The sequence below is a fragment of the Podarcis gaigeae genome (genome assembly GCF_964106915.1).
Source record: "Podarcis gaigeae genome assembly, chromosome: 3".
NCBI classification, from domain to species: domain Eukaryota; kingdom Metazoa; phylum Chordata; class Lepidosauria; order Squamata; family Lacertidae; genus Podarcis; species Podarcis gaigeae.
Window position 1 is genome coordinate 75,506,205 of NC_139680.1, and position 27,431 is coordinate 75,533,635.

The 27,431-nt window shown below is 41.7% G+C and overlaps 1 protein-coding gene across 1 annotated transcript in view; it reads right to left on the reverse strand.

Moving 5' to 3' along the window:
* Positions 1-27,431, reverse strand: part of PCNX2 (pecanex 2) — a 133,395-nt gene that overhangs the window by 50,991 nt on the left and 54,973 nt on the right. The window contains exons 17-24 of the mRNA XM_083731981.1: positions 25,878-25,987; positions 23,571-23,667; positions 18,832-18,924; positions 17,463-17,613; positions 14,374-14,515; positions 9,811-9,988; positions 3,629-3,739; positions 1,337-1,464 (exon numbers count right to left, since the gene is read on the reverse strand). Of these exons, the coding sequence (XP_083588107.1) occupies positions 1,337-1,464; positions 3,629-3,739; positions 9,811-9,988; positions 14,374-14,515; positions 17,463-17,613; positions 18,832-18,924; positions 23,571-23,667; positions 25,878-25,987 (1,010 nt within the window). The remainder of the gene's footprint in view (positions 1-1,336; positions 1,465-3,628; positions 3,740-9,810; positions 9,989-14,373; positions 14,516-17,462; positions 17,614-18,831; positions 18,925-23,570; positions 23,668-25,877; positions 25,988-27,431) is intronic.

Consider the following 27,431-nt stretch of genomic DNA (forward strand, 5'->3'; position numbering starts at 1 on the left):
TTGTGGCATGTAAAATGCCCTTGGAATATACACAGCAGAGTGGTTGCAAGTTGCATGCTGCCCAAAAGTGTGTGTAACAAAATTCTGAAGCTGTTTTTCTTATTAGAAAAAGAAAAACTACTCTCTTGGGGCCCCCAAAAAAATTAAAGGGGAAAAAAACCTGGATATACATTTCCACAATATAAGATAAAAAACAAATAAAATAAAACCTACATACATCAACAGTGTTTTGTGTTGTGTAGGCTCCTATAGGCCCCACCTGCTAATCTGCTCCCTAAAATATCACTGGTTTGCTCATTTCTATATATAGGGTACCTACATTCTGCATGGACTTTTCAACAATTACTTTGATAAAATGCATATTTTGTTATGTGCAAATGGCTTTAGATACCTATTAGGTCGAAAAATTACCATATAGCATATATTCAAGACAAAAAACAGTGACAAATTGTTGTTGACAAAGGACAGCTGGACATATAAAGGGCCCTATTACCTTTAGTAGCTTAGGGCCTCATCAAACCTAAATCCAGCCCTGGGTGCCATCCTATTTCCATTCCCTCCTTGCTGCTTAATAATAATTTTGTTATTTGTACCCTGCCTATCTGACTTCAGTTCTATGGCTCCCTACCACCCTGGCTGGGCTTCAGAAAGGTGTTGCAAATATGTACTTGGAATCCTGGGGCTGGGGAGAACAGCAGTGGGGATTAAGAGAGCTGCTGCAACCTGCTCCCCCAAAAAAGTGAGAAAATGACTGGAAAATCACTCCCTGTCCCACCCCCCTGATGCTGACATTGCTTTTCAGCAAAGAAGTAAACTGTCAAGGTTTCCTTACACATGACTGCATGTAATGTGTAGTTTGGCTCTAACAGACTCAGCCTTAAAGGTGAGAGCTTTGTTGCCCACCCAGCACCACTTGTCTGACAGAACATTAACTGGCTAACATAAATTGTATTAATCCACTTTGACTTCTGCTGCCCAAAGGCCGAAATGATTTAGTTTCTAACTGCGGCTGCTGAATCAATAGCTGTTGACATTTGAGGCAGTTATGATTTACTCCCTTAGTTTTTTGGGGGTTTTTTTTGCCCTCTATGCCCAGTAAATGGGTTGTGACAACTCCACTCTGATGATTGTTTAAATACATTTATTTTCCAAAATGACTAACATTCTACCAAACAGCCACTGGTGCAACATACCCGGGAACAGTAGCAAAATAAGCAGAGCAGTCTTCAAGGTCCACAGAAAAGCTGTGGGAACTGTTAGGCATAGAAAGAAAGCTTTCGAAAGCTCCAAAAACATTTAACAATAAAGTAAACAGATGTATAACACTTTGCCTTACTTGTAATTCCTTTCCCAGAACTTCACTGGTCTGGCGTATGATGTGAGAAAAATGACACTCCCGAGAAATGGACTCAGCGGAGTAGAAAAGATTGCAGTGGCCAGAGTCTGAAAGAAGAGCATTGCCGAATCTGAAAATTTCAAGTTAAGGTAACACAGATGAAGTCGCTGCCTTTTATGCTGTCCTTCGGGCACTTTCTGACCTATTTATCTTACTAACTTTCTCCACAAAGAGGCAGAAGCAAGGAAGTCTCACGGAAAAGATGAGAGTCACCATCATTCAAACTTACCTGACTTAGTTGTGTGTCTATCATTTGTCCCCAGTGAATGTTATGCTATGGACAAGATTACTGACATTTATCCAAACTTTCAGTGTCCCTGGGCTTCGAATGCCAATTGGAAGAACGTTTTAGCTGAAGCTAAGCCCTTTTAGGTCTGACTGAGTTCAATGATAGAGCTCTAAATATATGCATAACTGCCTCACTGAAATCAACAGTACTTTGAAGTGTTTTTCTTTTTTCTTTTTACTTTGGCTACAGAGTCAGTGTGGTGCAGTGTTGGCGAGGTCCTGAGAGACCCGGGTTCAAATTCTCACTTGGCCATGAAGCTCCCTTGTGCCTAACCTCTCAGCCTAACCTACCTCAAACAGTTGTGGGAATTAAATGAGGAGAGGAAGAACCTTGAAATCTTTGTATTAAAAGATGGAATATAAATGCAATAAATAAAAAATAAATGAATAATAGGTTGGGCTATTTGTCACTTGAATTAATTCAGGGTCTTGTATTGAAATGTGTCTAACATTTCTTCTTAATCTGTCATATATGAGCAACTTCTACTGTCATAAATAACTAATATGCTAATGATTTCTTTTTTTTTTTATCCGTCTGTCTCAGCAGTGTGCTTTTGGGGGTGAAGCCAAACTGTTGGAAGGTTACATGCAGTGCCTGCAGAGACTGATATGGGAGAGACATGCTTTGTTGGTAATTGAAGTAATAATCACATTTCAGCTTTTCTCCTAAGGCCTAATTAATCAAACGTTTGATGTTATCTGCCGTTTTAGTAAATACTTATCAAGTATATATCTGCAACTCCTTAAATTTATTGAGAGGATGCTATATAATGATGTCTGTGCCTATTAGTGATTATGTGAGATGAGTTGCCCTCAGAGCCTCTCAAACTCAATGGAGAGGATATGGGGATGAAGGAAGTGTCAACAAAGTTCAGTTGCCATAATATTGTGGACTCGTGATTCATACTGGCTTGGAAGGACAGAAAGTCATCACTGTGGAGTACGTGCAAGGAGCAAGAAAGGTAGAGAAACCAAAGAAGAGGGGTTGAGGAAGCGTCCTAAAGACTACTTCAAAATCAAAAGCATTACAAAAATAGCTATGCACACCCAAAGGCAATGGAGGCACTCAATCCATGCATATATTCCTCTATAATAAACAGGGAGAAAAAACGTAAGAGGTCTCATGCCAATAAGCAAATGGATGACCTTGGGAAAAAGAAGGCCTACACCAGGCATAGGCAAACTTGGCCCTCCAGATGTTTTGAGAGTACAGTTCCCATCATCCCTGACCACTGGCCCTGTTAGCTAAGGATGATGGGAGTTGTAGTCCCAAAACATCTGGAGGGCTGAGTTTGCCTATGCCTGGCCTACATCTTTAAGCCCAGCAGGACCCCAGCAATAATCCAGTGAACAGACTTTCACGACTTCACCACAAAAATGTAACATTCATCATAATAACAACAACAATTATTGCTAATCTGATCTCTGTAGTTCAGTCACTTTCTCTATTCCCAATTAATGACATAGAGGCAGTGCCACCAGTAGGGCTTCCATTTCTGAAAGTGTAGTATCAGAGTGATGAAATTAGCAGAGATTCCCAGAGAGTCTGGGAAAGTCTAAGAGTCACTGTCCAATTTCCTTATCTGTCCGAGAGCCAACAATACATTTTAGCCATTCTTACCTACATACTAGAGTGGCTTCTGAAGCAAAGCAGACTTTAAGTTACACACCTCACCGAAGAAGTAATAATGTCACAAGCAATAATGAAATACATTTCTCAACTCATTGCTTTTTCTTATTTTTATCCGTTTAATAATTTATATCCCACTTTTCAAAGTATTGTTCAAAGGATCTTTTTTAATATTGCATTTTCTCCCTGGGGGAATATCCATACCTTTTTTTCCAAAACTTTAACATAAAAAATATACTTTTCTTAATATAAATTGCCCTGCTTTCCTTAACCCTCTGAATGCAGAACAAAATAGCAGGTACACTAAAAAGGATATGAGGTATTGCAAAGAGCTGAGCAAATACATGGAACGAAGAGCCCCAAGCAATCTGCCAAGGAGCAATATAGGTCAGAATGAACTGCAACTTTTGCAGGAGGTCCCACAGCTGAAAGCAAAAGAGTCAGAAAAGTTATGACAGCATATGTGAAAAGCACTTTTTTTAAAAAGAAAGAAAGAAAGCATTTTACCATATATATCCTATACAACACGCAATCTCCACGTACCTATATTACAATTATACTACCTCTTGGATTGTTGGTATTCAGTTCATATAGAAAGTGAAGTGGAATTTTTATTTTAACACAATATTTACTTACTCAATCAATCAATCAATCAATCAATATTATTATTAATTACCTGCCCTTCACCCCAAGGTCTGAGAACTGGTTACAGCATTAAACACAATATTAAAAACAATTTAAAACAACTTGCAATCATAAAAAGTTGGGTCCTGAAAACATACATCTCTGATGTCAAAAGCCAATGTAAAGTGGGACATCTTCAGCATTATCCATAAGCTATATAGTGAAGGTGCCTAGTGCACCTCTGCTGGGAGTTTCACATCTTTGGGGCCACCACAGAGAATGCCTTCCCCAGGGCTGCCACCTGCCCTCCAAGCCCCTGAGGGTGGAGGAACTACCAAGAGAGCCCCCTCTGCTGATCTCAGCACTCAAGAGGGTCTGTAGGCGATCTTTCAGGCATTGGGGACGTGAGTGTCAGGATAGCCATATGGCACACAGAACACATCTACCAGATCAATCCACCAGATTTTTCTCTGTAGAAAAATGAGCTTTCTAGCCAAGATGTTGTTCCCCATCACAAATGTGGGAAGGAGAAGGGGAAGGGGAAGGGGAAGGGGAAGGGGAAGGGGAAGAAGAAGAAGAAGAAGAAGAAGAAGAGAATTTTCCTAAAATAAAACGAAGATATATAAATAGAATGGCTAAATGTTTGAGAGACTTCTTTGTGTTCCATGCTTTTAGGGAGGAAGGTGAGGTCACAACAGGTAAAGGAGCTACTGCCCAAGGGAGCAGCTCCAGGTTGCATCTTTTCCTCTGCCCCTCTGTAACATGCAGGGCAACTTGCTCCATTACCAGACATTATAATGCTGTGAGTTATGACATCAGGGCATGGTTCCAGATGAAGTACATCTTTCAGAGGCAAAGGGAGAAACACATCCAGTCGATTGTCTTTTTCAGTGGGGTGATTCACGCAGCCATTTTTGAAGATTACTTTCAGTTATGGTGGCTTCTGCTTTGACTGCCAAGGCCAAGGGTCTCCAACATAGCACTTGTGGGCACATATGTGCCTACAGAGGCCTTCCCTGGCACCCACATGGCCCCCTCTCCAAAGTTCAGATAAAAAAAACCCCATTATATTGTAGTCAATAGACTAGGTTGTGGTGTATGAGTGGCTGCCGTGTGTATGGTGTCCCTGACCTCCTCTGGTTTGCAAAAGGTAAAGGGACCCCTGACCATTAGGTCCAGTTGTGACCAACTCTGGGGTTGCAGCGCTCATCTCACTTTATTGGCCGAGGGAGCCAGCGTACAGCTTCCAGGTCATGTGGCCAGCATGACTAAGCCACTTCTGGCGAACCAGAGCAGCGCACGGAAACGTCGTTTACCTTCCCGCCGGAGCGGTACCTATTTATCTACTTGCACTTTGATGTGCTTTCGAACTGCTAGGTTGGCAGGAGCAGGGACCGAACAACAGGAGCTCACCCCGTCATGGGGATTCAAACCGCCAACCTTCTGATCGGCAAGCCCTAGGCTCTGTGGTTTAACCCACAGTGCCACCCGGGTCCCCTAGTTTGCAAAGACACCCCCCCAAAAAGGAATGTGACCCTTCACTCAGAGTAAATGAAGGTGCAGTTCTACCATACATCCCATACATCCCACTCCCACAGTTGCACGCTGCCTTGACTTATTTTTTATTAGGTTTTTTTTTTCCTTTTTCAAAATGGTCTGATAAATCTGGAAGTCTGGCTGAATACTGACGACTACTTCACTGTGCCTGTCCATCCAGACTAACCAATGAAAAAGTCACCAAACATTGAAAGTAAATTTTGTGCACAATCCCGTTCTATCCCTTTCTATCCCCATCCCTTGCTTTTTCACAAAACTCTACATTCGGAGCAGAGCACACAAAATCACCAAGTCAGCTAGGCTCTTTGAGCAAACTGCAACTATGCAAAGTGTGTGAATCATGAAAATTCAGAAGCATTATGTGAATCTGCCCAATTTGCAAAACTTGTTATCTGCTGCAGTATTTGAGCTTTGTAATCACAGAGCTTGGGGTGCTTTAATGCCGCATTTGAGACCCCCAGATTCATAGCCCTGTTATAACCACATAACTGTCGGTTACCTATTTTGAAACATCTTACTGCTTCCACTGTTGAATTGGAATTATAATACTTTTCTTTTATGTGCATCCAATTAGAGATAATATTTTGCCCATTTGCAGACTAATTTGTGTTTATCTCCCTTAATGTGCATTGCTCATGAATGTTTTGAGCAATCTTTCTGCATCTTTGGAGAAAATTGGCAGAGCTGGGGGACTTACATGTTGCCGATGATAAAGATTTCCTCATTGAAGTGCAATTTCTTTTCTACAAATCTAACTTCCCATTAACACTGAAAGTCATTTATGACTTGTGTACATCTTAGCTTCTGTTTATGCTTTCACCTATTTTTCTATACAGAATGTCATTCAAGTGAATCTTGTCTCTGAACTTAAAAGCTTTATAACTCTTCCCCTTAATTTGTTTCAATTCTGCTATCAGTAAATAGTTATATCCAGCAGTAACCTTCCATTCACGGAGAGCTCTTTAATCCTCTGGAGACTTCCATGAAGGAAAGGGGAAAAGTGATTTCCACCCATTTTCCCTCCTCTTCTCAGCCCCCTATGTCCCGCCCCCATTTGATCCAGCCTCCAGAGGCCTGGAGGAACTTCCAGAATAGTATGGGAGGTGTTGCAAGGAACTGCAGGAAAAAGGGGACAATTTTTAAAAATGGCCTTCCTCCCCATACCATTCATAAAAGGCTCAGTTGTATCAAAGAGTTTCCATAAATGAAGAACAGTCCATTTTTCTTGCAGATGAGGAAGTTTCATTACAACCTCAAGGAGAAGCCCAGCAGGTGGTCTTGTGCTGAGCAGATTAAGTTGACAGATTCATTTTGTAACGTTTTTCATAAGAAATTTTGACAGGTTTTGACCTTAATCGGAGCCAAGCACACATATTGCCAAAGGACAAGGGTTCAACTAAACATATAAAACATTTTAGACTGAGATATCAAAGACCTTTTCAACAAATGTTTTGGATTTCAGGTGATTATGTTGCTTATCAGAATAAAAAGGCCAGCGGATTTCTGTCCTATCACTGAACATATCTTTACAACACTGGGTTGTTGTATGATGAAATAATCCAAGTGGAACTTATCAGACTCTCTATGTGTATTCAAGAGACACCACTCACCAGGCAAGATAGATTATTGCAGTTTGTGAAGTGTGAGTTGTAGGGCTTAATTCTTTTGGACAACTTGGTTCCACTTTTGTTATCTGTCTGTAGGGGGATGTGAACACCAGCAATTTCCCATGGCAAACTTAAAGTTCACCGGTCTCTAATAAACAACCATTGCAATCATGCAAAGTAGTGGCATGAAGAGTATTTCCAGCGAAGAAACAGTGGGCGCGGGGAATCTGCTGTTGGCATTCATCCGTCTCAAGGGAAAATGGGGTGAAAAATCTGGGATGAAGTCAAACTGCTGTGCTAGCAACACTGAAGTAACTTTCCTGGGGTGCAGGCCTGGGCATTGTGCACGGAGAACTTGGGCTGCCCAGACCTCTTTGAGTTCAACTCCCTTCCCAGTGCCTCTTGCCCCTTCTTGGCTTCTGTCTCAGTCAACTGTTGAACTTTCTCAAAAAACTCTCAGGTTCGCACTGTGCGAAACCAACCCACGCGCTGGTGACCTGAAACCACTGATGTGGTCCAAAAGAAAGCAGAGCCTCCCAGTAAATAACTAAAGGGCAATTATCCTCCACTATTTCAATCAGTCTCAGTTCCCTACATATCGTATGGCTATTTCTAATCCTGGATCACAGCCAAAATGCATCATCCATGCACAGCCCTCCCAATACCTTTATGCACCATTTTAATTTTGGTTCTGGGGGCAGGGCTCCCAACCAATTTACTGAACTGGATGTTCCAGTATGCGGCAGCACATCCAAAAGCAGCTACAAGGAGCTAATAGGGGGAGGAAAGTGGCAGTGGAATGCAATGCCCTGTTAGCAGTGAGGTTGATTTGCATCCTCACTGGACTGCATTAATTACATACATTGGTCGCTTGCAGGTGTTCAGAAGTCTGCAGAGGTCCTTCCTTGGGACCCACAGGTGCCCATTGCCTTCTCTTGCTCAAATTAAGCTTGAAAGCAGCTTTATTTTGTAGTCAATAGAAGGCTATTTAAGCCTAATTGCAATGGGGGTTGGGGGGCTCTCCCCTCCCCAGCTGTGACCTGCTCACACAGTAAATGCCCCATACACTGTAATTAGGCTTCATTCCATTGGCTACAAAGCTTTATTTCAAGCCTAATTACAGCAGTGGGACAATTTGGGGCATGGGGGGCAGTCACAGATGAGGAGGAAGGGATACCCCTTGCCTTGCCACCTGTGACCCCCGTCACCATTGCAAAGCACGTTACTGAGGACAGATGAAGTAAGTGTCATCTAACCTGGAATAACAAAGCTGGAGATGTTGTCTACTGTGGGTTTATTTCATTTCCTTTAGTGGAAAAATGGATATGCTTCTTCAACCGTGGCTTCACACGGATTGTTTTTTCTACTGAAATGATTATACAGACTTACAACACTTAGGAAAAAGCCTTGCTGCTCAGACATGGGAAAAATCACACCTTCAGAGAATAATAAGTTCCTGGCTGTCACTTCCAGGGTTATTTCTACATAGCCAAAAGTAGTGTGGCAGCAAAAATGTGCTTTCTATCTTTCAAAAATAGTTGTCAACATTATGGTGATTGAACAGTGCATTGATTGAAGCTGTCAGTTCCTTTTCTTGCTGAAGCAGAATGGACCATAGAGATTTGGGAAAGATACAGATACAGTGCCTGACGCCGTCTGCGCAGGGACCTGACAGATAGACTTTTCATAGGAATAAAATTACCCCAAATTATTTTTTTTTAAGGCCAGCCCACAACATTTCAGAGATTCTTGGGGATTTAGATCCATGTGATGAAATAATAACCTGCAAAATGTAATAATTAATCTTCAAAACCCAGCAATCCTATAAGTATTTCATTTACAGAGCCACTGCAAATCTCTAATTACCACCTCAATGAGATTGTACTTTTCACTCATTGTCTCAGCATGCCTCTGAATGAAACAATTTCAGCACGACTACTCCGCACATGCTATTTCCATTTTATTCACTTGTTTCCCAAGATATTGCTACCGTGGTCAACTTCTCAATAGTTTGAGATATATGGGTATAGATCTATAGATATATAAAACATTTGCCCCCAAAAAACTCATATAAACTTTTAGGGATGTTCTAAACCTCTAAGAATAATCAAGAACTTCCTCTCAAAAATATGTTTAATTGGCCCCTAGCCTGTAGCATTTCTTCAATAAACCTGTAATATATGTACTTGTGATTTTAGTACAGGCAACTCCCAAATTATGTGAGAGTTATGTTCCAAGGCACCAAGTGTTTAAGTGAAATCCTGTATATTTGAAACACAATTGAAAAAGCCTACAAACCCTCCTCCCTCACCTTGTCCCTTTTTGTGACGTCTTTGTGACTTTTGGGGTCATTCTGGGTTTGGCTCAAGTCATAGTTTGTTTCTTTCCAAACAAACCATCAGTAAGACAAGAAACAGCCTTGGTTACCACTTGTGGTTTGTTTGGAGAATAACAAACAAGGAACACAGGTTCAGATATTCCAACCAATCAGAGCCTGGTTTGTTTCCTGGTGGTGTAGCAGCAGCAGCAGCATGAGCTGGAACTTCCATTTTGTTTCTTTTAGACTATGCTTTAATGTGACATGTTAACTATGTTTTTCAGGTGTTATTGTAGGATACAGTTAGACACATGTTATTAGTTATGGATTTTTGTTTCTTTTTCTTAAACACTCAAAATTGTGACAGAGTTTTAAGTAACAATTCACTTGCCTTATTAAACACAATGGACATCATGAAGAAATTCAACAAGAAGTTATCGGAGTTACCATAGTAGTCAAACTGGAAGAAGATGACAGTAAAGCTTAATGTAACAAACTGGTGAATGGGATTACAAAATGAAGACCGCAATAGCTTCATTCCCGCAATTGTAATCAGAAAGATATCACAGCTGCAAGAGGGAAAAGAAAGAAAAGAAAGAAAAAAATCAGGAAAGTAAAACTTCAATAGAACAACTTATCAGGATGGCTTCTGTTTCGTTTAACTAATCACTATACAAAGGTGACTATTTATGTCTGGCAGTAGTACCATTTTTTAATTGACTTTATTGAATCAAAACACAATGACATGGCTCTCCAAAGTTCTGGTACAACTTTAATCTGGACTGGTCCTCTATTAAAAGGCAGGAGGTGACATTCAACATAATAGAGTCATAGAACTGTAGAATTGGAAGGAACCTGAGGGTCATCTAATCCCACCCTCTCCAAGGCATGAATCTCAACTAAAGAATCCATATTGGATAGACACCTAACTTCTGCTTTAAAACCTCCAATGAAGAAGAGTCCACCACCTTCATAGGAAGTCCATTCTAGCTGTTACTGTCAAAGAGTTCTGCCTGATGTTTAGTCATAATCTCCTTTCTTGTATCTGGAAACCATTGGTTTGGGTCCTACCATCAGGAGCAGGAGAAAATAAGCTTGTTCTATCTTCCATGAGACGGCCCTTTAGATATCTGAAGATGGCTATCATCTCTCAGCCTTCTCTTGGCTAAACATACCCAATTCCCACAACCATTCATCATAAGGCTTGGTTTCCAGAACCCTGATCATCTTGGTTGCCCTCCTCTGCGCATGTTCCAGCTTGTCAACATCCTTCTTAAATTGTAGTGCCCAGAACTGGACACTATACTCCAGGTGTGGTCTAACCAAGCAGAATAAAGGTACTCCTGCCCGTACGGGCCAGTCGTGTCCGACTCTAGGGTTGTGCGCCCATCTCACTTAAGAGGCCGGGGGCCAGAGCTGTTTGGAGACACTTCCGGGTCACGTGGCCAGCATGACGATGCTGCTCTGGTGAGCCAGCACCAGCGCAGCACACGGAAACACTGTTTACCTTCCCGCTATAAAGCGGTACCTATTTATCTACTTGCACTTAGGGGTGCTTTAGAACTGCTAGGTGGGCAGGAGCTGGGACCGAAAGACGGGAGCTCACCCCGCCGCGGGGATTCGAACCGCTGACCATGCGATCGGCAAGCCCTAGGCACTGAGGTTTTACCCACAGCGCCACCCGCATCCCTAAGCAAGCAAAGTAGAGTGGCACTATTACTTCCCTTCATCTGGATACTATACTTCTGTTGATGCAGCCTAGAATAGCATTAGTTAGCTATTCATTCATTCATTCATTCATTCTGCTGCTGCTGCTGCTGCATCACACTGTTGATTCATGTTCAGCTTGTGGTCTACTAAGACCCCTAGATCCTTTTTACATGTACTACTGTCCTCCATCTTATATTTGTGCAGCTGGTTCTTCGTGCCTAAATGTAAAATCCTGCATTTGTCCCTACTGAAATTCATTTTCTTAGACTGGGCTCCAGTTCTCCAATCTGTTAAGGTCATCTTGTATCCTGATTCTGCCTTCAGTAGCATTTGCTCCCCATCCCAGTTTGGTGTCATCTGCAAATGTGATGAGCATCCCCTCAATTCCTTCATCCAAGTCATTTATAAAGATGTTGAACAACAACGGGCCCAGGACAGAACCCTGCAGCACCTCACTTTTCACTTTTTTCCAGGATGATGAGGAACCATTAGTGAGCACTCTTTGGGTTTGTCTGGCATGACTTGTCTTTGAGAAACCCATACTGGGTCTTAGTAATCACAGATCAAATGTTTAATTATCTGTTCTAGGACCTTTCCTAGTATTGACATCAAGCTGACTGACTGGCTGGTAGTTACCTGGGTCTTCTCCCCACCCCCCTTTTGAAGATTGGGACAACATCTGCCCACTTCTAGTCTGCAGGAACCTCCTCTGTTCTCCAAGAATTCTCACAGATAATAGACAGAGGCGCTGAGATAACATCAGCAATTTCCTTGACCAGACTTCATCATGTGACCGGACTTTCACTTGCATGATGTGACTTCCCATTCTTCTTCTCCCTCCCTGGGTGTCCCCAAAATCTGCTTGAGGGTTGAGGAATGTCCCAGAGCAGAGTTTGGGGGCATATGAAAGGACTACAAGGGTAAGGAGGAGAGTAGAAAGTGCAGCACAATGGGCAGCATTAAGCAGGATAAAGGTAAAGGTAAAGGTACCCCTGCCCGTACGGGCCAGTCTTGACAGACTCTGGGGTTGTGTGCCCATCTCACTTAAGAGGCCAGGGGCCAGCGCTGTCCGGAGACACTTCCGGGTCACGTGGCCAGCGTGACATCGCTGCTCTGGCGAGCCAGAGCCGCACACGGAAACGCCGTTTACCTTCCCGCTGGTAAGCGGTCCCTATTTATCTACTTGCACCCGGAGGTGCTTTCGAACTGCTAGGTTGGCAGGCGCTGGGACCGACCAGCGGGAGCGCACCCCACCGCAGGGATTCGAACCGCCGACCTTTCGATACGCAGATTCAAATTTCTGCTCTGCCTTTTAGCCCACTGGATGATTTTGGGCCAGTCACTATTTCGCAGCTCAACCACACAAGTCTATTGAAAGAATTAAGATGAAATGGTATAACACAACTCCCCCTGAATCCTTTGGAACAAATTTCAAATAAATAACGATTTAAAAGGCTGGTGTCCTTATCTAGTATATGTATAACATATCTGAAAGATGTACCCATGAATTAAACTGATTTCCCTGCTGAAAGCACAGCGTTATATATTTTCAGAGATCATTAATCATTATAACAGTTTTGGTGTCAACATACTGTTAAGTACTAGAAAATTAGAACATAAAGAAAGATAGTTGGCAAACTTCCCAGAATTCTTGCTTCTACCTTTTAGTAGGTATTGTGCTCTTTGTTTTACACCTTTATTTGTACATTGATCCATTTTTGCTGTGGAAAATAATGGAAGAGGGTCACAAACCTCTTGCACAAATGGGCCAGGGAACTACCATTTGGAGTAGCAGAAAACAGGGGTTCATTGTGAAGGGGGTTGCCCTTCCTTGACTTTCATATAAGATTGCAAATGTGAACCTTCTCACTGTTCAGTTTTAGTTATTTTTACCTCAGTGAACCAAGCAATTTCCTTTTGTAATAGAAGCTTGCCCGACCCATTCCCAAAGGGATGTACTAGGACTTTCAGGGCACCTTTCATCCATGGAAAGAAACTACTGTATGGGTTGACTACTGAAATCAGCCAAGTGGGAATTTTGTCACCTCAGAGAAGGGATGGTAAAGCAGTGATGGGGAACTTGAGGTCCCCCAAAAGTTATTGGGCTACAACTCCCATAAGCACCAGCCACTCTGCTAATGGTGAGGGAGGGCAGGAGTTGGAGTCCAGCAACATCGAGAGGGCCACAGGTTTCCCCATTCCTGAGATAAGTTATTGATGCAAATCCTGCACTCATTGTTTCATAAAGGAACTGTGATGCTGCCACTATCTTCAAATTAAATGAAAACAAGCCACAAGGTTTCAGAATGTCTTCTCCAATGAGCGAGATGTGCCAGTATTTTCAAGACCTTGATACATGTTGTGCTCTGGTCGTTCATTTGGGATTTTCAGCCTGGATGGATTTCGGTGGATATGAATCTAAAAGGCACTTATTCTTTGCTCCATGTCCCTTCAAGCAGATCTTTAGGTTTGCTAGAGATAAGGCTACTCCAAACAATCAGCTAAATGTTGCCATGTGAATGAAATGTCAGAAACTCTTTCGGAGGCTGTCAGAGCTTCTTCTCTCATCCGTACTTTCAGTTTTGAAAGCAACACAGAAAAGACGAGTTCTGAACTCATTGGCAGGCATGCTCCAACGTGATGAGAGCGCTTGCTGGGTTTGGCATCCCTGGAGAAGAATGAAGTCCAAGAAGGAAGGGCAAGGAGAAGAGCAAATGCTATCCTCCAGCCACATATGGCAGCCCACCAGGTTCAGGCTCACGCTGCCTGCATGGCCAGGGTTAGTGCAAGACATTTTTCCGCCTGAAGCAGAGCTCCTATGGCCCCATGTGTGTGGGGATAGACAAATCTCTGAGGCCACCTTACTCAGCATACCTCATTCTGAGGAAAAGCACTTCCAAGGAAGAGGCCCCACTGGACAGTCCCACTTTCAGCAAAGGAGCACTCCCACAACTCTAAACAGTGGTGAGTTAGTGGGGTGAGGGCACATAAATCCATCGCCTTTCCTGTCGCACCATCTGATGCAAAGGTCTCAGTGTGGCCAATGGGTAGGCCAGCCTGGAGGGAGAGACAGGAGAGACATCAAGTGCCTCTCCAGTTACAAATAATGGCTGCTATAGGTGACAGCAGTTTAGGAGAGGCAGGTCACAAGTTGTGGAAGCCTGAATGGTAGACCAGATGCATAAATGATATTGTCCAGCTCTTAATTCTACAAATAATGTATCACAACATTTAAGTAACTTACTGTGGAGTCAGCCTCTTGTATTTGCTGATTGAGAAGGCGTCATTGGTGAGGGCATTCAGTATTATTGCCGGATACAAGATGTACTTTTCAAAACACTGAAGCCACACATAGAGTCTTTCAAACCACATTAAATGGGCAGCACCTGAAAATTTCAAAACAAAATGATGTTCTGTCAAAACTCTGGCCGTGCATAACAGGGTATAGCTCATCTGTCTCACACATGGCATTAGCTGATTTATTCATTTATCACATGGAATGTGAATGCCAAAATTGGCTCTGATTGGGGGGGGGGGGGATTTGATCTCTCATCAAAATCCAAAATGTGCTAGGATACCAAAGTGAAACGCCAAAGGGACATTGGATTCATATGAGCAACTAGAAGTTGATTAAGCGTTGGATCCCTGGTCAGTATGTGTAATTAGATCAGAGCTCTATAAGAATGCAGATTTAACAGCAGTTCCAGAAGCAACAGAAAATTGCAGAAGAAAACTAGTCTTAAGTAAGGGGATGCACAAGCCATAGCACTATATGTGAATAGCAGTGCAACAGCAAAAACATCAGAGAAGGCAGGTCAATAGCAATAGCAGCTGGGAAGCAGGCAGGAAACCCAACACATCTTAAGCTGGGGTGACTATTTCAAATCAGAGAGTCAAATTCTTGTTCAAAGATACATTGGTTGCAGGTAGTTTTCTTCTTCTAGTATTTAACATTTTATCTTCTGAACTGAGCCAGGTAACCCTTAGCTTGAAACACATTTGGGCACAAATCATAGCTTAGATAATATTGTTGGCTTTGGAAGAATTCTTTGGGGGGGGGGGGAACAAAGTTGAATCTTGTGCCGTATAAGAATAAAGTATTTGGTGGAGTGCATCACAGTCCTTGTCTGCTAGTATGAAAACATTCTGTAATAAACTGTAACAAACTAGAAATTGTTCAGTCCATTCTGATATCAAAGATGCTCTTTCGAGATTGATTGTTCTGTGAATATATTTCCATGCAACACCCTCCTGCCAAAGACACTTAACATTATAATGCATTTTTTTTTATTTAAATAATGCGTCTTATAAATATGTTTCTCTGCAGAGTATCTGGTTGTTGGATTGGTTTCAAGAAGAGACTGAGGTCACAGACGAGACCTACTGTCTTGACGTTCTTATCTTCAAACACGTCAAAAACACACATTGAGAGCGATTAAAGCACAGACCCATCAAAAGTTGACAGCAAGTTTCTTAATTGGAGCAAAGAAAAAGTGAGGGTTATCCAAAGGCAACCTGGCTCCTAGCCAATAGATTTCCAGGAGAACTGGAAAGAAGTCTTCAGACACCACCTGCTGAAGATAGCAATTCCAAAATACCCACAATATGACTTTTTTAAAAACTCAATTTTAATGTTCCTCACGACACTACAGGGCGGGAAATTTAAATCATAGTCTCATATATTCATGCCACCCAAACTTTATTTTGCATCCAAATAACTGAAAAAGAATTCTGCCAGAAATTTAAACACTGAGATGCATTTTAAAATTATGGGTTGCACATACTGCATTAAACTCATTAATCAGCCTGCAGTGGGTTTTTTGTTCTTGTTTCTTTCTAAGATTGTGAGAAGCTAGGGGAAGGACTACAGCTTCCCCAGCAGAGCACCTGCTTTGCATGCAAAAGGTTCCAGGTTCAATCTCTGCCATATCCACCTAGACTCCCTGCCTGAAACCTTGGAGAGTTGCGGCCAATCAGAGCAGGCAATACTGACCCAGATGGACCAATGGTCTGACTTCATATAAATAGCTTCCTGATAAAATGGACAAAACTAAAGTCAAAGGGCAGAACAACTACAAGCGCTCAGGTGAGTTGGCTGACATAAATAGAGGATGCAGGTTGTCAAGATTGTTCTAAACAAAGGGAGAAACTTGTCATCCACTACTACAACACAATATCTGTTTATGCCAATTAGTTCTTTACTGAATCTCTGCCAGGCCTCTAGGAAATTGCATAGCAGCAGGGCTTAGTGGGTTGAGGTCACTGAGAGAACAGCAAATTACCATCCCTGACAGCAGTCGAAATGCTGAACGGATATACAAAAAGAAAGGAAGAAAAGAAACCACAAAAAATAAAACAGTTTCAGCAATTCAGCAATGCTGCTTTCTATTGTCAAACTTTATTTGTTCAAATATACTTTCATAATTTTTTGTGTGTGTTTTACTTATCTCCAGTCAAAGGTAAACACAAGCCATGATCCAGGATCATCACACACAGAGGGAGGGTAGACGAATTTAGCAGGAAGAGGGATGGCTCACCTGTCTTGCTTCCTCTCACCCCTGACCTGTTTCCTTATGCTTCCTTCGCACAAGCGCATGCAGCAATCTGACTAACAGCGCCTGAATCAGGAACAGCTCTGCACACAAATGTGATTGCCTGATGTGCTTACAGGAATACCCTAAGGAAGAGCTGGGTAGGTCAAAATGCATCCAATTTTGCAACATTGCTTTCTTGCAATATTTATTTTGAGGTTTTCAAAGATACATAGCAACAATTGAGTTAAATGCAATGGGAAACAATCTAACAAGAATTAGTAATGAAAACTGGGGGGGGGGGGTTTACATGATCCATGGGAGTTCTATTCAGAAGGGAGTCCACAGGGGAATTAATTGACTTTTAAAAAGTTTTTAATGTTTTTGCTTTTATATTATTTTTTGAACTTTTTAATGCTTTTATTGTATGGTTTTTATATCGTAATAATTTTTAAACACCTCTTTTAAAAAAAATTGATATACATATATGTATACAAATTTATCTGCAAGAGTCCACTTTGAGTAATATCACTGGAATGGGCAAAGAGAATTCAGGATCAGATAGATTCTGTCTCTCTCTCCTCTTGGTGTCTCAACTGCACATTCAGAGAGGCTTCTGCCTGATCCCTGATATGCTATTATTCTTGCACCCAACAATTGACTTTGCCACAATCTGCCTGTTTTCATTTCCCTTTGTATTCCGTGGACGATTGCTCTCACTGATGTACAAAAAAAAATGATTATAATGTAAAGCACATATAGACAGTGTCTCTTAAAAAAAGAAGGAGAAGCTTTTACAGACCTCTTAATTCTCTCTGCTGGTATTCTTTATTTTTAAGGATCGGGTGGGAGATCCACAGCCATGGATGGTGCTTGCGAAGCTGAGGAATTAGGTAGTGTGTTATGAATCCCACAGTCCACGCTAAAGCATAAAGCACAATGCTGAGAAATGGCTGAGTTGAAAGGAGAAGAAAAGGGGGGGGGGGAGAAACCAAATCTCATTTAAAAACAACATATTAAGTACTATAATATATATAGTTTAAAAAAGAACCGCATGATTTTTTTGTATTGCTGTTTCCATTCAACATTAGCCCATTTTTATTTTGGAAAACATATGCTTGTACAGGCAGATGTGGGACTGAGGAAACGTAAGCAAACTCGCCTGTCTCTCAGTTACTCTTTACCATGTGCTTTATTACACAGTATCTACTTATATTTTTGTTCAAGAGAAGAGAAAGATTGCTGTAGTGTTTCACCCACCTTTGCTAAACTTGTTCTCTCTCTCTCTCTCTCTCTCTCTGTGTGTGTGTGCGTGCGCGCATGCTTTTTGTTTGGGTTTGTTTGGTTTTTTGCACATTCACAGCCTAAGGAGTCCGTTGTGCTGGGTCATAAAACACAGAAAGTGTCTTTTTTAACGGAATGCCAATAGAAAATCAGAATATGCCAGATACAAGGCTGAAGCGCAAGGAATGCTTCAGGCAGTATATAGAAATTGCTTCCATGATAAAAATGAATGGAAGTCAGAAAATAAGGGCTACAACAATTGGTTGACACACTATGGCCAAGATGTGAAGATCACCTGAAATGGTTATGATCTTGGAGTGCATGACGCTGTCACCTGGCCACTGCTAATAGTGGCACATAAACACTGCATACAATTGCTTTATTTGGACATAATGCTAGAAGATAAGCTAGCTGCATCTAGTGCAATAAGTTCCACTAGCACAACAGGACTTTCCCCCAACTCCTCCCTAGTGCCAAGGGCTCTAGGGAACCTCCTGTCCTTACACTGTGGCAGGCTTTTCTTGGCAAAAACCTTTCATTTCAACTCACGAAAGCCTGACTGTCACAGATATCCTATAGCTGGCAGGTTTTCTCAGTATTCTGAATGCTCATAAACTTTCCAAGGCATTGCAGTAGCTCAGCCAATTTGTACCAGAGGCTTTGCGTCACCATGGCCAAAAAACATCTTAGTGCATCGCACCTCATATTTAAAAACTGGATTTTCATATGTGTGAAGTGATACAAAACTCCCAGTACCACTCACAAGCAAATATTCCTTCGTCTGCTAATGTGTCTTCCATAATGGCCTATAATGAGATCTCCTTGCTTTGAATAAAAGAGACAATATCTTAGGAAATAATGTAGAAGAAAGGAATTATAATACCTACCCCTAATGACAAGAAAACAGTACTGGCACTGACTGCAAATGACAGCACAGCCACCACGGAGCACACAATGAGATCTGATTTCAAGGTTTCCCTCTGTGAATATAATTTTAAAATGATCAAACTCAAGTTAAGACCAATTTGACTTGCTAAATGAAGCTACTCCATCTTCAGAAGTTGACAGTTGCAATGAAATTCACATCAGTCACTGCTCAAAGAAGGGGTTGCCAGCATGGCATCCACGCAGGCAGAGGCCGTCCCTGGCACCCACAGGGTCCCCTCCCCCCACAACCCCGCAGGCTGAAATGGGGCTTGAAAAAAGGCATTCTGCTGTAGCCAACATAATAGACTGCAGTGTTTGGTTGGTTGGTTGGGTGTGAGCCGCACACAACAGCTTCTCCAGTTTGCAAATGTGTCTTGGGATCCCCAAAATATGCCCATGGGTCACCCGAAAATGTTGACAAGCCCTGAATTAAAGCATTCCCCAGTTGCTGTTCAGGTAAAAAAGTTGGCAAAGTATTGCTCTAGTTGCCTTTAACACAGGAAACTCTCTGTCTCTCTCTCTCTCTCGCTCTCTCTCTCGCTCTCTCTCTCTCTCTCACACACACACACACACACTCCACCTCTGAAATGCATGGGGATTGTACAGGAGCAGTGCTTAGTGGGTTGAGCGGAGTCAAACTAGGAGTTCGGGAGACCTGGGTGTGAATCCCCCAATCTGCCATAAAGTTCCCCTTGGCTAATCACTTTCTCTCAACTTAGCCTAAGGGTCAGGGTAACTATTAGGATAAAGCTGCACAGCACGAATGAACCTCTTATTTATTGCCTCCTTGGCTGAAGCTTTGCTGCTTTATTTATCCTAAAGCATAACGTTATGTAATATAATAATAATAATACTATTTATATCAGCCCTCTAATGAGCATAGAGAAGTATAGCCACATCTAGTAATCTTGATGACAGTCGGGAAGAGCAACAGAAAATGGAAACAAAAGGGCAGAGCAATTGCATAGTCTCAAGAATTCAGTATACTCTGGCAGTGGAACGAATGGCCTCTATACTGTACATGTGTTAAGCCCAAAAGCAGAAAAACACACAAGCAACCCCCCCCCCCAAGGCATAAAAATAGTAGGTATGCCACCAACACCCTTGGAAACACCACCAAAGCCCACCAATTAGGGTTTGCAACTACAACATTGTTTTCTCTCCCACTGGAGTCAAGATTTATTGGATATGGTGCGATGCACATTTGCACTGAAATTTGTATCCACTGATGCGATCTGGATACACTATAGAACTGCACTGCATTACTGCATTGCATATTGTTGGTGAGAGGCATATTCTCATTTGCTTTACAAATCAGATAGTAATGCACGTTCCCATCCATGGTGTTATGTCAATAGATATGCAAAACAGAATCCAACAGTGTGAATGCAGCAGGGTGACTATAGATTCAGCCCACTGTGTTTGGAATATGTATAACAGGAAGGGGGAAAACCCCCCAGTAAAAACGAGCCTGGTGGGATTTGGGCTGCAATTTTTGATAGTTCGTCTAACCTTCTACAAAGAAAATGCCAATTTCATACCACCCTGTCTCAAATCTGAGAGAACTATGCAATTCTTCTTTTTGCATTTAATTGTGGTTTGTTTTGGTTTTTGGTTTTTTTGGAGCTGTGATTCTCCACTACTGCTACAGTCCAGGAAAGAAGTTAGAGTTTGAATGTAACACATGAATACCCTTAGGCTGCTGGTTAATGCAGTAATCAACCATGTGGATGCCTATGAAATTAATTATAAAGCTAGGAAGTTCCATTCTCCAAGTTGAGTGGTTAATTAGCCAATGCAGCCGCCTTGTTGATTCCAGTCACCAAGGCTGACAATTGTTACAGTGCCATTCAAGCAACAAAAATGTAGCAAAGGTCACTAAAAATGCAGTGCTAAATTATTGCTAATTTGGAGGGGAATCAGAGAGGCTTATTTTAAATAGTAAATCCCTCTAGATTCATCCTGAAGAGTGGACCAATTATCTTCAGCTCAAATGGTATTGATTTCAAGGCACCCAACTTAAAAATAAATATCATCCACATAATTCTGTACTTTCTCTGTGTGTGCGCACACAAACATGCGCAACACACGTTAGCTATTACATTCCTTATTACCAAACTGAAATCATCAGGCTAGATAGGCAGGAACACACATATGTTATATTACTTTTTCACATGCCAACTTCAATTCAACATTTAACAATATTACTTGATGCAGCTTGACTCTGCAAGCCACAAGGGACATAAATCCCATTTAAGGGAAGCTGTAACTTGTAAACCAAGTTTTATTCAAGTGTGGTTGGGCACTGCAAAATATTGTTCAATTCACCATAGTCAACACTTAAGGGGATGCTTGATTTACAAATATCTTGAAGGTTGAATCTGGGTCTGAAGATGCCAGGGGAAGGAATATGCCTTTTCCAAGGTCTTTTCTGCAATCCCTGTCTGGTCCACAGTACCCAATCAGAAGTGCAGGAAGTTGCCACGTGGACAGGACTTTGGAATAAATAGAAAAATCATTTCATGGCCACAAAATGAGGCAACTGCTGTGACATGGGGATTTCTGCTAACTCTTGGGTGCTAGTGTCAGTCCCATTAATGGTATCTATTACAAACTTAAGTAGAGGAGCAGGAATTGTGTCTGTAGCTGTTAGAGTTGTCAAGAAATGCCCTTTAATTAATTTCGGAGGAATCCAGGGCTGGTTCAAGAGTTTTTGCTACCTCAGGCAATGTAGCAACCACCTCCACAGCTGAAAGCTGCTGTCAAGCTTCTTTGGTACCTGAGGCAGAAAATCCCACAAGGCCTTCTCCCTACCTCTGGGAATAAATATTTCAATTTTTTACTTTACTTTTTTAATTACTTTAACTAACAATGTCAGCTACCTGAAGTGGCTATCTCGTGCTGCTTCGTGGTAGGGCTGCATCATCCATTAATTACATATATATTATTATATTATATTATATTATATTATATTATATTATATTATATTAATTATATTATTACTTTTTAATTCACCTTTCACCAGAGAGAACAGATCCAGGGCAAGTAACAGCATATAAAAACATTAACAATAGCAGTATTTAAAACACACACAACACTACCTATAACCCCCAAATCAATAATCTAGACAACACATTTTTATCCCTCAGGGGATAAAAGCAGAGGGTTCAGACCAGTAGCAGAAATGTAAACTGGAGAGGGGCAGGGCACGATGATGCTTGCTGTCCATTTGAGCAAAAGGCTAAAAGCTATGGAAGAAGAAGGGACCTTTTTGGGTGCTAATGCTGTGAGCCCAGCTAGGTTCAGGTTGTATATATGTGTAAACAAGCCATATATCCTAAAGACACCAGAGTCTTGGCTATGCCTCATTTGTCCAAAAGGAAAACTAGCCCTGGCTGGGTTAAGGCACACCTACAACCCCTGGAATGTCACAGTGCTTGTGGCAATTGGGTTGGCGTGTAGCAGCATTCACCGAGTGAGTTTAAAGCAGATTGTAATTTGACAAAAGAAGGGTGTGAAGTAGGGGGGTGTCTATTATTGAAGTTAAAAAGAAACAAAGCAGGGGATGCAAAGTATCCTCAGGGGCCTTCAGTCTTTATTAATACAGCAGTGGAGGGAAGCGACTTAACCTGTTGACACACCTGTTTTCTCCATCTAAAATCCTCCCCGCTAATCTTAGTGTGGAAAAATACAGGTAAGAATATAGGACATTGTGCCAGACTAGCAAATTGGTCCCTCTAGCCTAGAACTAACTACTGTAGGAGTGGGGAACCTTTTTATTAGGCCTGAGGGCGCTAAACCCTCCTAGCCAACTTTCCAGGGTCCTCCTCACATGTCATGCACACAAGGAGGGCAATGGCATGCTGCCAAACCCCATCCCCTCCAATGTATCACCTGGTGCCTTAATAGCATTCTACTCATTTGAGAGCAAAGGTATGGGGGCTTTCTCTACTCCTGAAGGATTCTCATGTGATTTTGAGCCTTGCACTATTGCTACCCCCTGGTCTGCAATGAATGCTAGAGGCTCTTCAGGGTTTCAGATAGGGGTATTCCCCAGTGCTGCCTGGGACCTTCTGCATGCAAGCCTCTCTATCAGTAGCTATCTATGGTCTTTCTCCAATACAGGTACAAGTACCGACATTGTGCATGTGCTTTTTCCATAGTGAGCTAACAACAGTTCTGGAGGAGCAATTTAGATTGCAGAAGTGGCACAGGAAGGGAAAGCTAAACCCCTTCCAGCCTTCACTGCTGTTCTGAGCAAAATCAGAGACCCAACACGACTGCTTTAAGGTTCTGTTTCTAATCAACACCCCGGATAATGCCGGTTTTAACCACGAGTGTGGTAGGCAACTCCTGTTAATTTTCTCATGGAAGACATAATGATTTCCATTCACACAAGATGCAATTTTGCAACACCCTCAGCACTGAAGAATCCCAGCGACTTCCGTCTACGTGAAAAAAGGAGAAGTTAAGAGCGAGGAAAGCAGCCTTGTCGTCCCTAAAGCCTTTCTTCCTTCCACTGTCATTCATCTGAAGCAATTCGCAGCTCTACCCCAGACTTGCTTCTCTGCTAGAGATTTAAATAATTTGACCAGACATCTTGACACTTTGTGTGTGAAATAATATCACAGCATGGTTGTGGGATTTCAGATGACGCCTTTGCATGGGCTCCCCATAAAAACAAAGAAACGAAACCTACCACTGACTCTCTCATCTTCTCGGGTAGCGGATCAGTTTGTGAATCTTCCAAATGTTGATGCAGAAAGTGAGGGAAATATTTACATTGAATAAGAGACCTGGTTTTAAAAAAACACACACAAAAACCCTCATTTAGGACATTTTCATATAGCAGCTTGTAAATGAGCTATTTATAAGGCAAACTAGGCATTAGTGGCTATGTTTTCTAACTCGTCTGGGTAGAAAAAGGGGAAGCCACTACAAAAATATGTGAGCCCCACCCAGTCTCTCATGCGCTACAGTGACCCATGACAGAAGATCATCACCACTCAACAGACCATCACATGGAGGTATTTCAGGATTTGGCTGAAAGTGACTGCTCATGACTAACAGGCCAACACTACAGGACTGGTCTGGGTACAAGTATAGCTATTTTCTCCCTGCGCCCCCAAACTGTGATTACCATCATACAAGGGGGAGAGCAGAGATGCAGCCATTGGGTTCCCATGTGCCTCATGTCACTGTTCCTGCAGCCCTCTGTGTGTCAGGGACAGAAAGTCAACAATGGTACCCACAAGGAGGTTGTATTTATTTATATTTATTAAATTTAGATACCACCCCTCATCACAAAATCACAGGGCAGATCACAAAATAAAATACAAGGTAAGAACACAAATAAATAATTAAAACAATAACAAAGCAATACCCCCCCTTTCCCAAAGATACCTTTAAAAGGTATTAATCAGCCAAAGGCCTGGTTGAAGAGGAACGCTTTCAGCTGTTGCCTGAAAATATATAATGAAGGTGCAAGGAGAACCTCCCTGGGGAGAAAGTTCCACAAATGAGGAGCCACTACAAAAAAGGCCCTTTCTTGTGTTGCCACCCTCCATTCTCACATGGAGAGGAACACGAAGAAGGGTCTCAGATGATGACCACAGTGTCTGGGATGGTTTATATGGGAAGAGGCAGACCTTCCACTCTGAGGTTCCCCATGAAATAAGAAACCTGGAAGATCAGGATTCTGCATTGTCTCGGGAGCCTATTCAGGTACAGCAGACTCTCCATGCAAGCATCCAGGCCATGAGACATGGTGGGATGCAGAGATGGGGTCTGTGCAGTCAGGACCAACAGTTTCATCCCCACTCTCTCCCTTGTGCAATGGTTAATTGGGTATGTGGAGACTGAGCAAAAAGGAGTTAAATAAACACAACATAAGAGGTAAATAAGTATCATTTTCAAGGTATGAGTCTGCCCCCACATGCTTAGCACCTACTTTTTTAAAAAAACATTTTTTTGCACATATGCAAAATGCACTAGAGAAAATAACCTGAAAACAATTTGAGAATTGATTTAAGGGTTTTGCAAAATTATACTTAATGTTAGTGTTTCTTTTCTTTCAACCAGTCATAATTAAGAGGTTAAGAACTGCTGTATCAATGGGGGGCGGGAATGCTAATTTCAAATGTAGTTTTGTGTTCCAACTTCTTTTTCATCTTTATGGCACTGCATCTCATCTGAACATTTGCAATCCCTTGAATACCCTTTAATTTAGTTCAAAGTAATTTGGGGGAGGGAAAAGGATTATGCACTTTAATCGTGGTTAGTCCATGAATATTTGATGCTTTTTAAATATCAGAAATAAGTGTTTTAATCCCAAACAAGATATTTAAGAGCAGTTCGAACTGCAGAGATGTGATTAAAGGTATTAGAGGAGATTAGATACTCTACAAGGCAAGCAAGCAAAGATTTCAAGGACACAAAACTCCTCACTTAAAAGTAAAACGCAGGAGCTTCTTTTTTTGTAAATAAGCATGAATGAAAAGTGGGTACATTTTCAACAAGGGGAAACATGTTTGTACTTTGGGGGGAATTTTAAAGAGCTATAATGGGTGTTTATTCCATTCTTGTGCAAAATCTGTGCATATTTGGGCTTCCCAGAGCATCACTGTGATCAGTGAGTCAAGACACCGTTTGTCAAGTCACATGTCATATTGATGCACTCTTAATGTCCCTACCCAGGATCTAGACAGCCCAGGATCTACACATCTAGACAGATTCCTAAAGACCTCCTAAAGAAAGAATCCTGCTATTTTCCCCCCTCATAAAAATGTAAGAATTGACTTTCTGGATCTAACCAAAAATCAATCAAGCGCAATGGTTTGTAACCTCAAAGAACCCTCTCGCTTCTGGTTTTCCTGATGATTTTCCTCCCACAGGTATGCTCACCACACAGATCAAAGCCACATCATTCCATTTCTGTTAATTTTACAGGAGCATCAATATAAGCCATAGTGACAAAGATCTATAAAAGGATTTGCTGATGACTTACATTAAAACAGACGGGTCGCTACTTTGCCTACTGAGATGGTATGAAAGGGCAACCAAAAGGCCACAGAAAGCTGAGAACAATGCAGGAATGTGTTGAGCGTCCCACGGCTCCTGCAGGAGTAAATGGGGGTGGGGAAATGTCCTTAAATTCAACTGTAACACCACATATTAGAAGAATTACACTGTTAATTCTAATCTGGGAGAAGTTGTGATGTTTCCGACACACTGCATAATTATATAAACCACAATAGCATCCTTATATAAACCACAATAGCTTTTCAAATCAGCAGTTAGCAGCAAAAGAAACAAGGAAAACCACAGGAAGTCAAATGATTCTACCCACCCACCCCGCTGACCGACCACCGATTTCCTTCCTACAAACCTGCAGACCCAGAGGAACAATGAATACTTTATAGTGAATCCATCTCATTTCCCTTCCAGCACAATGACATAGAGTAGTCTTAAAACACTTAAAAGTGCAAAACAGTCGATAAAACACCAGTGTCTTCCATCACTTGCTTAATATAGACAACTGCTGCCTTATGGGTTCTGTAAAACAACAATGCAAACCACACAGAAGCAGCTTCGCGTGGCAAACCACAGGTGGTATATAGCTCCCGCCATATTGCGTACAATTTCGATGTCTCCATTGCAAAGCTAGAAATGAAAGAAATTGGCGGGAACTGTATAGGGAGCTGCCTCACACCCACTGAAAGCTGAAGGGAGCAGCCTCCCTTGGTGGCATTTCACACTATGGCCATTGCCTGCACATCTAGTAAAATTGGGCCTAATTATGCCAGCATTCTGTGGTCCATCGTTGTATAGGCAAGCAATGCCTATCTTTCTCCTTCTGCTTTGAGGTCCAGACGTTTGTCTGTTGCCACGCTAATAATAGTTTCATAAATTTAAGGTGCTTTTAGAAGTTATTTTATTGTTTTATCACTTGTGTGACTGACAGCCAGGTTCCTTTGGGAGGAAGGGTGGGTTATATAAGTCTAATATATAAATAAAAGAATAAGGTAAGACTCAGTACATATTCAAAACCAAGTTGCTAAGGAAAACCATGACGAAATATCACAATCGTATTCATTTTGACATTTGTGAGCATCATATCACTCATAATAAATAGTAAAACTTGAAAGCTATTTCATCTTTCGAATAGCTGTAGGAAAGACTCCAAAGTTTTCTAATTTAAAGAACTCTTATCATTTTGCAGCCTGTCTCCAAAACTGCCTCACATATTCTGAAGTATTTGTAAATACAGATCATGTTTTTCTCTCGACTCTATGAACAGAATGTAATGGAATCATGGATTTCTTTTATACGTGCTTCTGTGGATATCAAGTTGTGTTTTAAAAATCTACCGAGAATTCTAGCTGTTTGAAGATTACCTTTACGTTGTAGAGTTTGCCGCTCAGAAATGTTAATTAAGACAAATTAGTCAAAGTTATGGGTGTGTGGATTAAGTTACTGGTACTAAAAAGTGGGCCTCACAAAGCACTTCATGCCTCATTAATATAATCAATGGGTGTGAGAGAATTTAAATATACCAATT